The sequence below is a fragment of the Notechis scutatus genome, chromosome Z (genome assembly GCF_049901735.1).
Source record: "Notechis scutatus isolate UNSWTSFEM ecotype Mainland chromosome Z, rNotScu1.2, whole genome shotgun sequence".
NCBI classification, from domain to species: domain Eukaryota; kingdom Metazoa; phylum Chordata; class Lepidosauria; order Squamata; family Elapidae; genus Notechis; species Notechis scutatus.
The window spans coordinates 1,445,858-1,457,238 of NC_142025.1; the positions used below are offsets into that span (position 1 = coordinate 1,445,858).

The 11,381-nt window shown below is 47.9% G+C and overlaps 1 protein-coding gene across 2 annotated transcripts; it reads right to left on the reverse strand.

The window, feature by feature from the left end:
* Positions 1 to 685: 685 nt before the first annotated feature.
* Positions 686 to 8,663, reverse strand: LOC113427208 (uncharacterized). 2 transcript variants are annotated; one of them, XR_015746145.1, is made up of 4 exons: positions 7,551 to 8,663; positions 5,084 to 5,287; positions 1,574 to 4,294; positions 686 to 1,541 (listed from the first exon to the last, which is right to left on the reverse strand). XR_015746145.1 is itself a non-coding variant. In XM_026689663.2 (3 exons), the coding sequence occupies exons 1-3, from the start codon at positions 8,014 to 8,016 to the stop codon at positions 3,258 to 3,260; spliced, it is 1,707 nt and encodes a 568-aa protein (XP_026545448.1). In that variant the 5' UTR covers positions 8,017 to 8,663; the 3' UTR covers positions 686 to 3,257. The 2 variants fall into 2 exon arrangements, 1 of the variants encoding a protein (XP_026545448.1); XM_026689663.2 differs by having other exon boundaries at positions 686 to 4,294.
* Between the last annotated feature and the right edge of the window lie 2,718 nt (positions 8,664 to 11,381).

The window sequence follows — 11,381 nt, forward strand, 5'->3', positions numbered from 1 at the left end:
GAGCACCAAGCAAAATAATGTTTGTTCCAGAGGTTGAGAGAAATCCCTTTCTTCGCCAGCACGCTCTGGGCAACCTGTGTGAATTTTGTAAACACAGTTGTACGCCAGGAAGGTTGGTTGTGGGCCAGCCCCTTGCCTTTTATTTCCTTCTCACTTGCACTCCGGATCCCCAAGCAGCTTCATATGTTCTGCCTGTGGGCACCGGCTTGAGGATGGAGAATAGCCATAACTCCCACCAGCAATTTTATTTTGTGCCTTAGCTGGAAATCTAGCATGATAATAGAGAACGGATCTATTTCACAAATGTGGGCTTCAACTCCCAGAATTCCCCCTGCCAGCTATGGATTCTGGGAGTTGAAGTCCCACCCGTCTTCTAGCTGTCCAGGTGGAGAAACGTTGCTCTTTAAGAAATCCAAAATTAAAAGGGGCCCAAAGGTGTTTGGGACCCGACTCCAGCACTTGTGGACAATTTAAACTTTATTATTTATTTTTTTTACCTCAGCCCACCTGAATTCTCCTCCTATCCCCTCCCCAAAACCTGTAGTTTAAGGTTTTCACCATTTTGTGGCTAATTTCAACAGATTCCGACACTACAGTGCGTAAAAAAGGATTTTTATTTTATTTTAAAAAAGACATGTTTATGGCTGACTTCAGAATAATGTTCTTTATCTTGGATGAATTGCAAGCTTAAAAGAAGAATTCGTCTTTATCTTGGATGAATTGCAAGCTTAAAAGAAGAAATTTGTCACGGTTGTGGATGAATTTGAAATATACTATAATTGTCAATAAAAGTATTGATGGAAGCCCTTTCTGTGTGTTTGAATTCCAAATTCTAGCAGTATTATTACAGGAAGTCCTCGACTTACGATCACAACTGAGGCCAAAATTTTTGTTTGCTAAGCGAGACGGTTGAGTTTTGCCCCATTCTGTGAACTTTTGTTCAAAGTTGTTAAGTGAATCTGGCTTGGCCAGAGTTTGCTGGTCAGGTCACAAAAGGGGATCATGCGACGCCAGGATTCTGCAACTGTCATAAATATGAACCAGTTGCCAAGCATCCAAATTTTAAACTCTCACTAAACGAATGGCTGTATGTCAAGGACTACCTGTATTTGCTGGCCCCATGACTTTCCTTAAATAATTTATTTTTCAACCACAAATGATAGAAATGTCCTAGAATCCTGGAGGCCTTGAGATCATCTAGTCTGACCCCCCAGCTCAGAAAGCAAGCATTTTTTGTGAGTTGACAGGCTTTGATAACTAGATTTCACTATGTGATGGGTAACTAGAGAAATGGCATTCATATTTTTCATTTTAGGTGCAGTTGGTCCTCGACTTATGACCATTTAGTGACCATTCAGCTACGGCGGCACCGAAAAAAAGTGACTGTTTCTCACACTTACGTACCCATGGTCACATGATTAAAATTTGTTATTAAGTGATCCGTGTTTGATTTTATCTTTTTTTGCCATGGTGGTTAAGTGAATCGCGTGTCATTAAGCAAATCCAGATTTCCCCCACTGACTTCGCTTTCAGGAAGGCAGCTAGGAAGGTCAAAAAATGGAGCTCACGCAACTTCCCATCATAAATACATGCTATTTGTCAAGCTCCTGAATTTTGGTCACGTGACTGTGTGTGTGTGGATAAGTGTGAGGACTGGTTGTAAGCCACTTTTTTTTCCAATGGAAAAAAAAAGTTCACTAAGCGAATATTTATGAGGGGAGGACTGACCATCTGTAGTGCCAAATATTTCAAGCTCGGCCACTTTTTAAGATCTGTGGCCTTCAACTCCCAGAATTCCCCAGTAAGCCTGGAAAAGACCAGAATTTTTTTGACCAAAGAGAACCAGCGAGGCTCATGAACAAAACTCCACACAGGAAGATTCTGTTGGTGCTTTTCATTCTAAAAAAAAGTTTATGGATATATATATATAAATATATACACACACACACAATTTATGGATATATACACATTACTTCATGAAATGAATGTCGAGAAACAAACGGCCATTAAGAACTGATCTGCCGTGGAGAGAGAACGGAACAGCAGATCTGTTCGGAGGGACGCCTTTTGCCCCAACACGCCTATCCATGCAGTGGTGGGTTTCAAAAAAAATTCCTACCGGTTTAGGGAACTCGCTTCTGCGCATACCAATCATGTGCAGTGCTCAAACACCGCCCTCTATCAACGCTGGTGAGCTGTGCAGACGCGCCTAATCGCACGCGCCAAATGCATGTATCGTGTGCGCGCGCAGGTCGACCGCTCTCTTATCAAGAACGGTGAGCTGTGCTGTTTTTTTACCTCAGCTGAGGCGCAGCAATCTACTCTGCCACACGAATCAGCTGAGCTAATAAACAACAAAATATAGGAGGAAAGAGTGGGGGCGAGTGGGCTGGGCCCGTCAAAATTTTCCCTACCTGTCCACAAGGAGCGGTCAGAACCGGCTGAATACTACCTCTATCCAATCGTGCCCACCTATGCCATCTCTTCCTCAGTTTTATTTGACCGGGGGATGTTCATGATGTCTTCACAGACTCCCGGAGGACAAAATCCATCCCACACTTGGCATTTTTTACCAGATGTGCAAAATATGTTACACTTTGGCCATCTTTGAAATCGGCATACTTTTGGGATACAACTGACCTTGTTCTGCCATGATATAGTCTTCGACTTACGACCACAATTGTGCCCAAATTTCCACAGCCACGCAAGAATGTTAAGTGTGCTTTGCCCCATTTTGCGACCTTTCTTGCTGCCGTTGTTAAATGAATCGCTGCAGTTGCACGGCTGTAAAGCAGATCCGGCTTCCCTATTGATTTGGCTTGGCAGAACGTCGCAAAAGGGGACCACGTGGCCCTGGGACACTGCAACTGTCATAAGTCCATGCCAGTTGCCAAGCATCTTGCATTTGATTACATGACGACAGGGAGGCTGCAACGGCCATGAGTGTGGAGAATGGTCGTCGTGATTTGGAGCAGTCAGTAAAGGAAGTGGTTGTAAGTCGAGGACTTTCCTGTACACAGCGCATATTCACTTGCATGCAGGTCATACATTGATCACTATGCTTATTAATTCATCCCACGTTATCAAAAAAAGCTCAAGATATTTGCAACATGTGTTCCGATGTTAAAGACTTTTGTAGGGAAACGCACTCCGATGCCTTTCATGGATATCCGGGGTGTTTGTGGCGCATGGCATGTCCACGTGTCCTCCCACATGAGATGTCTTGTTAGTCCTGGGATTGGCAACCCGCACCCCACCTATCTGCTGCTCACCAACAACCTTTTGTGACGAGATGTGGACCCTCGGGGACGCCCCCTGCCCCGCCGGGGGATACCCTGGGGACTTCTGAGCCCAACACCCCTCTGTCCCCGCCCGCCATTCAGCAAAGTTGTTCCCGTGAGGCAAGATTCGGTTTTGCCAGGGTAGAACAACGGGGCATGTACAGACAATGACTTGGGAAGTGACACCTCGGGTTTCGGAGGCAGGCACGGCGAGGTGAGCTCCGTGCCGGTTTGCGAAGCACCCTCCTGGCGGGAAGTTGCCCGTTCCTGCCGCAAACACCGCAGCTCGTCGCGGATCTCGGTGAGGACAGCCAGGAGCTGCAGCTGGAGGTCCCTGTCTCTAGCCCGCTCCTCCCGTTGCTGGGCTCGTTCTTCTTGCCACACAGCTAACTCGTGGTGGTAGAGCTGATCCCACTGGTCTTCCATCTCCATTAAGCGATGGAGGGTGGTCTTGCAAGGTCCTCGGTGGCTCTCCCGTGCGTGGTAGGCCCCGATTCCCCGTGGCAAGGAGTGCGAAGGGGATACTGGGTCTTTGCAAGGGGATACAGGAGGCAGGGACTCCTCCGTTAGAGTCCCTGCACCGAGCGGAGATATGGACGGCGGCAGCTGCTGATCCTCATACGACGGCTCCCACCCCGGACCCACCAGTCCCCGTGGGAAGGAGCCTAGATCAGTACTGGGGGGCTCTGATCCTTCGTCCTCTGTCTGGGGTCCCAGGACTGGAAGGTCAGCACCCCCATCGTGACCCCACTCAGAGTGACCACCCACCGGAGTAAACATGTCCTCTGGCTCGGATGCAGGCGATCCCCGCAAACTGCAGCGACGGAGGAGCATCGCCTGCCGACTGGAGAACTTCAGGTCTTCCTCGGCTGAGAATGGCGGATCGAGACCCTCATTCCCATCTGGGCCTTCTGCGTCCTCCTCTTCGGAAGTGTAGGACACCAGGGAGTCATTTCTCAGTGGGGGGGAGACAGTCGACTTTTCGGGAATCTGGAGCTCTGGACCGGAGTCAGCTGGGGGAGAGAAGGAAACAAGGTTGCCAGGCGACGGTGAGTTCTAGTCCCACCTTAGGTATGAAAACTAACCCGATGACTTTGAGCCAATCACTCTACCTCAGCCAACCCACCTCACAGGGCTGTTGTTGTTGGGAAAATCAGAGGAGGGAGTTGTGTTGGATTTGTTCACCCCCCCTGGAGTTCTTTGTCAAAATAATAAAGGTGTTACACGAATAAGTAAATTAAACCTCTTTTCTTTGGTCTCACGCTATGATCGCTACACAAACGGTTGCAAGTCAAGGGCTGCCTGTAAGTATGTCATCATCATCATCATCCTCGCTTTAACGGATGCCTCTGTGCCAGACACAGTGGGGAGGTGGATGCCAAGAGAGGCGGACTTGATCTCAGCACAGAGCCTGCACTAAGCCAAGGTTTGGACCAGATCAGGGGCCCACAACCCCCAGGCCACTAGTGGGCCGCAGCCGATTCAGAACTGGGCCGCATAAGAGGTGGGCCGGTGCACACGTGAGTGCAACTCCATTCACACGAGCAGCCAACTGGCACGCGCATATTCAGGCCTGCCCACTGTTTGCGCAAGTTGATCTGTATGCACGGGTGCACCAGCCCACCATTGACATGGCCCAGTTCAATTCTCTCTGCCCCAGCTGGACCGCCAAGCCACAAAGGCTGGGCACCACTGGACTAGATGAACTCTGAGATCCCCTTCAAACACTACGATCCTAGAACAGCAGTCTCGCTTCGCCGGTGGACAGTCTAGGCAGCGTCCAGTTGCCTTGGAGGACTTACCAGAGCTGCTCTCCTCTTCCCCTCTGCTGTAGTCTCCAATTACTGACGGGTCTGGACTCTGGACACCCAGGCGAGGCCCAACGAACTCCTCCATTTCTGGCAGAGTGGACGGCTGCCCGTTGGTGTTGATGTAAATACTGGGGTGGCTGTTTGCATCCTGCATGGGCCCAAACCTCAGTTTGGAGGTTCCCGGGAAGTAAATCTCTGCAAAATAAGATCACTGCGTGTTTGTGATTTTTGGGGAATCCACCATCCGCCCCACCGCATCTGCAAACTGCTGTTGTTTTGCAACAACCACAATATTATTTTTGTCTTGCAAACTTCTAATCTACCTACAATCTGAGCATCTTGCAGTGCAGGGAATCCTCCACTTACGACTGTCATCGGGAGCAGAACTTCCATGGTTAAGCAAGGCAACGACTTTTTCTATGTCTACAGTTGTGAAGTGGTTCGCTGCAGTTGTTAAAGTGAATCGTGCGGTTGCTAAGTGAATCCGGCTTCCTCTATTAGAGTTTGCTGGGTGGAAGCTAGGTGGCAAGGTTGCAAACGGGGATCATGTGACTCCGGGATGATGTAACAGGGGGCGTGTCCATCAATATTATGACCATTCGTTGAGCGAGTTTGAAGTTACAAGTGACTTATGACCGGTTTTCACTCTATATATCTATCCATCCATCCACGCACCCACCGCTAATCTATACCTGTCTATCACCTATTGCTAATCTATATAATATCTATCCATTTATTGCTAATCTATAATCTATGTCTATCATCTACCCACTTCTATTATCTATTGCTACTGTATAATATCTATCATCCATCCATCCATTCTTTGCTAATCTACATCTATAATCTGTCTATCATCTATTGCTAATCTGTATAGTATCAATATCTCTATCATCCATCATCTATCCATCTTCCATTCATCCATCTCTATCATCCATCCATCCATTGCTAATCTATATCTATAATCTATGTCTATCATCTATCTATCTCTATCCTCTATTGCTAATCTGTATAGTATCTATCTCTATCCTGTCTGATATTATCTATCTATCTATCTATCTATCTATCTATCTATCTATCTATCTATCTATCTATCTATCTATCTATCTATCTATCTGATATTATCTATCTATATCTATCTGTCTGTATCTATCTACCTACCTACCTACTTACCTATCTCTATCCTTTATCTGTCTGATATTATCTCTCTCTCTCTCTCTCTCTCTCTATCTATCTATCTATCTATCTATATATATATATATATATCTATATCTATCCATCTATCTATCTATCCATCTATCATGTATCTGTCTGATATTATCTATCTATATCTATCCGTCTGTATCTATCTATATCTATCTACCTATCTCTATCCTTTATCTGTCTGATATTATCTATCTATCTATCTATCTATCTATCTATCTATCTATCTATCTATCTATCTATCTATCTATCTATCTATCATCTCTATCATCCATCCATCCATCCATCATCATCTAGTGTTATTCACGTTTATGACCGTTGCAGCATCCCCAGAGTCACGTGATCAAGATTCAGATGCTTGGCAACAGACTCATATATATGACGACGGGTGCCGTGTCTCCGGGGTGGTGGGTCACGTGATCCCCCTTTGGGACCTTCTGACAGGCGAAGTCAATTGGGCGGGGCGGGGGGGGGAGAGCCAGATTCATGAACGACCGTTAAGCTAACTGAACAACTGCAGGGATTCACTTAACAACGGTGGCAAGAAAAGTCCTCAAAGGGGGGAAAACTCAACCGTCTCACTTAGCAACAAAAACATTGGGCTCAATTGTGGTCGTAAGTCAAGGACAACCTGTATGCTTATCCCTCTTTCATTCTTCTCTTTTTTTCACTGCTGCCTGACCCAACTAAAATTAAGAAAATGACATTTCCTCACCTCCTTTTTAATAGAAACTGAAATAAAAGGACTCGCAACAGTGGGTTACAGTGGTTTTACCCTCCGGGCCCAGCAATTCCCCCTTCACTGAATGTGCCTTAGATGGTCATCCCTCGGGGTGGGGTGGACTAGATGATCTCAAAGGCACTGTTTCCATACTAGGATTCTCACAGCAGTTTGCCAGGGGTACGACGGGTTCAGAATGCAGAAGAGCTTCTTTGCCCAAGGATGGTCACTGGACAGCGAGGTTGAGTTTAGGAATTGTGCTGAGGAGGGGGTTTGACTAAATGATCTTAAGGGTCCCTTCAAAGTCGGGATTCTGAGTCCGTAGCTATCTGGATACTAGTTTCCAACTTTAGAAGCTTGGAAAGGCATGGACTTCAGTTCCCAGAATCTCCTGGCCAGCCTGCTTTAACTCCCAGAATCCCCCAGCCCAGATGCTGACTGAGAATTTTGGGAGACCCTTCCGATTGTCCCGCAGCCACCCTGAAATGCCCCGCCCTCTATTCTTACAGTCCCTCTGTCCAAATCTTCCCCACTCACCGGGATCCAGGATGATCTCTGGTTCCGAATCATGGGTGGGCTGAAAGAATGTGGAAGCCACCATCTTCTCCAGGGGGGTCAACCGTGGTTTGCAGGGGGTTCCGGCCCGGTGGACGGCCGGGCTCTTCTTGGCGGTGATCTTCTTCTTGACGTCCAGCCGTAGATCCCTCCATTTGTGCTTCAGGTCATCAATCGAGCGCTCGGTGTAGCCGAGGAAGTTGACACGGCTTTGGATCTGTGTCCAGAGCTGTTTGCGCCGTGCGGGGTGCGCCCGGAAGCTTTCGGAACCATATAAGGCGCCGAAATGCCGGACTACATTCCACACCAGGGTTTCCATCTCATCGTTGGAGAAGTTGGCTTTCCGCTTGCGTCCAGGAATGGCGGTCAGGGATGCCACGGACGAAGTGGACGGGGAAGGGTCAAACTGGACGCTCCATCGCACGTTCGCCGCGGCCGAGGAAAACATGGGCGTCCCGGGTGGAAACAGGGTGAGGAAGACCGTGGAAATTCAGACGGAGGGAAGATGGGGTGAGGGAGTTAGGGCTTGGACTACCTTATGGGTCTGAAGGTCCCTGAGGTTTTTTCTGACTTGTGGACGATTAAAGTTGTGGCCCAAGGACGTCTAGCAAAAGGCGGAGAAAGGAAAAAGGAAAAATAATTGAAAGAATCACAAACTTTCAAAAGGATGTTGTCTGCATTGCAAACCCTCATTTAGTGACCGTTCGAAGTTACAATGGTTCTGGAAAAAAGTGGCTTAGCGGTTTTCGCATGGACGACCATTGTAGACGCCCACAGGGTCACATGATCCAAATTCAGATGCCTGGCATTTACTTACGATGGTTGCAGTGTCCTGGGGTCATGGGAACCCCTTTTGTGGCCTTCCAGCAAATAAGGGATTCGCTTAATGACCTCACAATCCACTTAACAGCTGCTATAATTTGCTTAACAAAGGTTGCAAAAAAAGGTTGTAAAATGGGGCAAAACTCACATAACAACTGCTTTGCATTTCAGGCTGAATTGTGGTCGTATGTAGAGGATTACTTATACATCACTTAGGGATGGAAGTTCCTGTCTAATTGTGGTCATAAGTCGAAGATTACCTGTAGCTGTTAAATAAAATAAAATAAAAATTCACCTGGGGAACCCTAGCAAAACAAAACAACAACAAAAAACCCTGCCTTTAAAATGGTTATTTTAGGGTCTAAGAATTACAGCTCCAAGGAAAAGGGTTAAGGCTTGAGGAACTAATGAGCAGGGGGTCAGCCTAGATGACCTCTAGAGTACCTTCTAAAGAAAATTATCCTAATCAATGAGATCTTGAGAACGGCAGTCTAAGGCAGTTAACAATCTCTGTTAGGGGGTGCTCACCTCGGGCACTGGGGGGCGTATTAAGCCTCACCTTCTAAGGCTTATCAACCGATGTAGTTAGTCCTCGACTTGCAACCACAGTATTCCTTTAGTGACCGTTCAAAGTTACAACAGCGCTGAAAAAGAAGTGACTCCAAACCAGTTCTTGCACTTACGACGATTGCAACATCCTGGGGTCACATGATTACCCTTTGAAGCCTGATTCATTTAACGACCACATGATTCACTTAACAACCATGGCAGAAAGTCATAAAATTGGGTGCCATGACTGGCTTAATGATCGCCTTGCTTAGCAAATGAAGTTGTTTGCTGTTAGGACAGTGTTGGTTACCCAGCTTGGAGATGTGTGGACTTCAACTCCCAGAATCCTCCCCCAACCAGGGGATTCTGGGAGTTGTAGTCCACACGTCCCCCAAGCTTCCTAGGGTTGAAAAAAAAGAAAGCACTGTATTAGGAATCAAATTTTTGACTCTTTTTTTCCTCCCAAAATCATGAAACGATTTTAATTGTTTGACTTCTCATTGTAAATTCTAGATTTCATGCCACAAAGCTTTAAAGTATATATAAATATAAAATTGTTTTCTTAAGTTTTCGCGGGTACTTACATGTATGGCATTCAGCTTTGTTCGGGTATTTTCCCACGTCATTATAGTTGTGCTTTTAAAGTTGTAGCAACGTTTCGGCAGAATCTCATCTGCCATCATCAGGCTTCTGCATTGGGAACCCACTATAATGCACAACTATAGCGAGGTGGGAAAATACCCGAACAAAGCTGAATACCATACAAATATAAAATTATACATATAAAGTTAAAGTATTCCAAATTTAATCCAAGGTTTATTTCAAGTGTTTCCCCCAACCCATTGGGGGCTTTATGCAAGGCTAACGATTCAAGGAATAAAGGATGAGAAATTTATTCGAAGCGAACCGGAAAGGTGTATTTCCACGCGAATCCCTCGTGTTGGGGTCCCAGGACCTTTCCCCACGACCCCATTTTCTTCCTCCATTTCACACGACCCGAAAAACCAACCCCGGCCTGATTCCCAACGCCAAAGGGAAGAAAGTCTCCTCCCACACGCTTGCGCGGTACTGACCCGCATTCCGGGCGCATGACTGCGGATTGCACGTGTGAACTCGCCGGATCCGTTTCCGGCCTGACCTCCCCGCGGGAATACAGCGATCGGGTTTTGGCTCGAGCAATGCGATAATTTTCCGGCGTTGGCCTGTTTGCAAAACGGCGCGAGGGAAGATGGGGTGCCTTGCACCCCAAATCAAGAGTGGGGTGAATTAGGGCGCCCCCCGAAGTTAGTTGCGGGGTGCATTGCAGTCCCCGCTCCATCTTCCACTTCGGGTCCCAAAGCCCCCTCCATGGACAAGCCCCTCGCCGTGTAAGCGGAGGAAGAGCCGGTTGCAAATGCGCCCCCCGATCTCCGGGGCAACGACGGCGGCGCCCCCAGCCCGGGCAGCGCGCCCTTCCGTGCAAAACGCGGGGATGGTTGCAAAGGATCCGTCTGGTGAAGGGGAGCCACCTCCGTCCCCCCCCTCCAAAGCGGGTGGGGGCGCGAGGGGCTGCCTCGCCCTTCCGGCCAGAAGAGGACCTGGCGCCCACGGGCGCCTTACCTGCTGAGGCTGGGCCGGTGGTCCCGGATCTGACTGGCGCGGCAGCAACGGGGTCTGAATGGCTGTGGGCCCCGCCCGCCGAGGAAGAGGAGGCCTCAACCGGCTACCCGCCCCCCGGCCCTGCCCTCCGCCTGCTGGAGCCCGCGGGGGGGTGGCGCTGCTGCGCGCCTGGGGGTGGGGAGCTGCCTGGCTGGGCTTTTGCAAGAGCCGCCCCCTCCGTCCCCCAAGTCTTTGCATCCCGGGGGCGGGCTGCAAAAAAGGTCCCCGCCCTCAGTTTCTCTGGTCCAGAGTGGGGGCCTGGGTCCGAAGTGGGGGGCTCCGCGGCTGGAAGGAAGAGAGAAAAGATAATAAGGGAGAAGAGAAGGAGAAAAGAGACGGATGAAGGAAAAGAGAAGAACGAAGAAGAGAAAGAGAAGAAGGAAGGGAGAAGGAAAAAGAAAGGAAGGAAGCGCAGAAAGAAGAGAAGGAAAGAAGAAAAGTAGAAAAGAGGAAAGGTGAAAAAAGAAAAAGGAAGAAGAAAGGGTAGGAAAAGAAAGAAGGGAGAAAAGAAAGTAGAGAAAGAAAACTGAAAAGAGAAAGGAAAGGAAAGAAAAGAAAAGACGGAAAGGGAAGAGAAGAGGAGGGGAGAAAAGAAAAGGAAAGAAGAGAAAAAAAGAGGGAAAGAATAGAGGAAGGAAAATCAAAGGGGAAGAAGGAAGAAAAGGAAACAAAAGAAGGAAGCACAAGAGAAAAGAAGAGCAGAATGCCTCCTTGCTGCTTTCATTTCATTTTATTTGACTGTATGCATCCCCTCTTTTCTTTTGGGAGGCTCAATGTGTTTCCTTTAAAAAATCCAGTGCCTCC

What these genes read in the sequence shown, in the direction of transcription:
- LOC113427208 (XM_026689663.2), bottom strand. Translation starts at nt 8,016, where the DNA reads ATGTTTTCCTCGGCCGCGGCGAACGTGCGATGGAGCGTCCAGTTTGAC. An exon ending in AGAGATCATCCTGGATCCCG is followed by an intron (nt 5,288 to 7,550) that starts GTGAGTGGGGAA and finishes CTTATTTTGCAG; the next exon opens with AGATTTACTTCCCGGGAACC. An exon ending in GGAAGAGGAGAGCAGCTCTG is followed by an intron (nt 4,295 to 5,083) that starts GTAAGTCCTCCA and finishes TCTCTCCCCCAG; the next exon opens with CTGACTCCGGTCCAGAGCTC.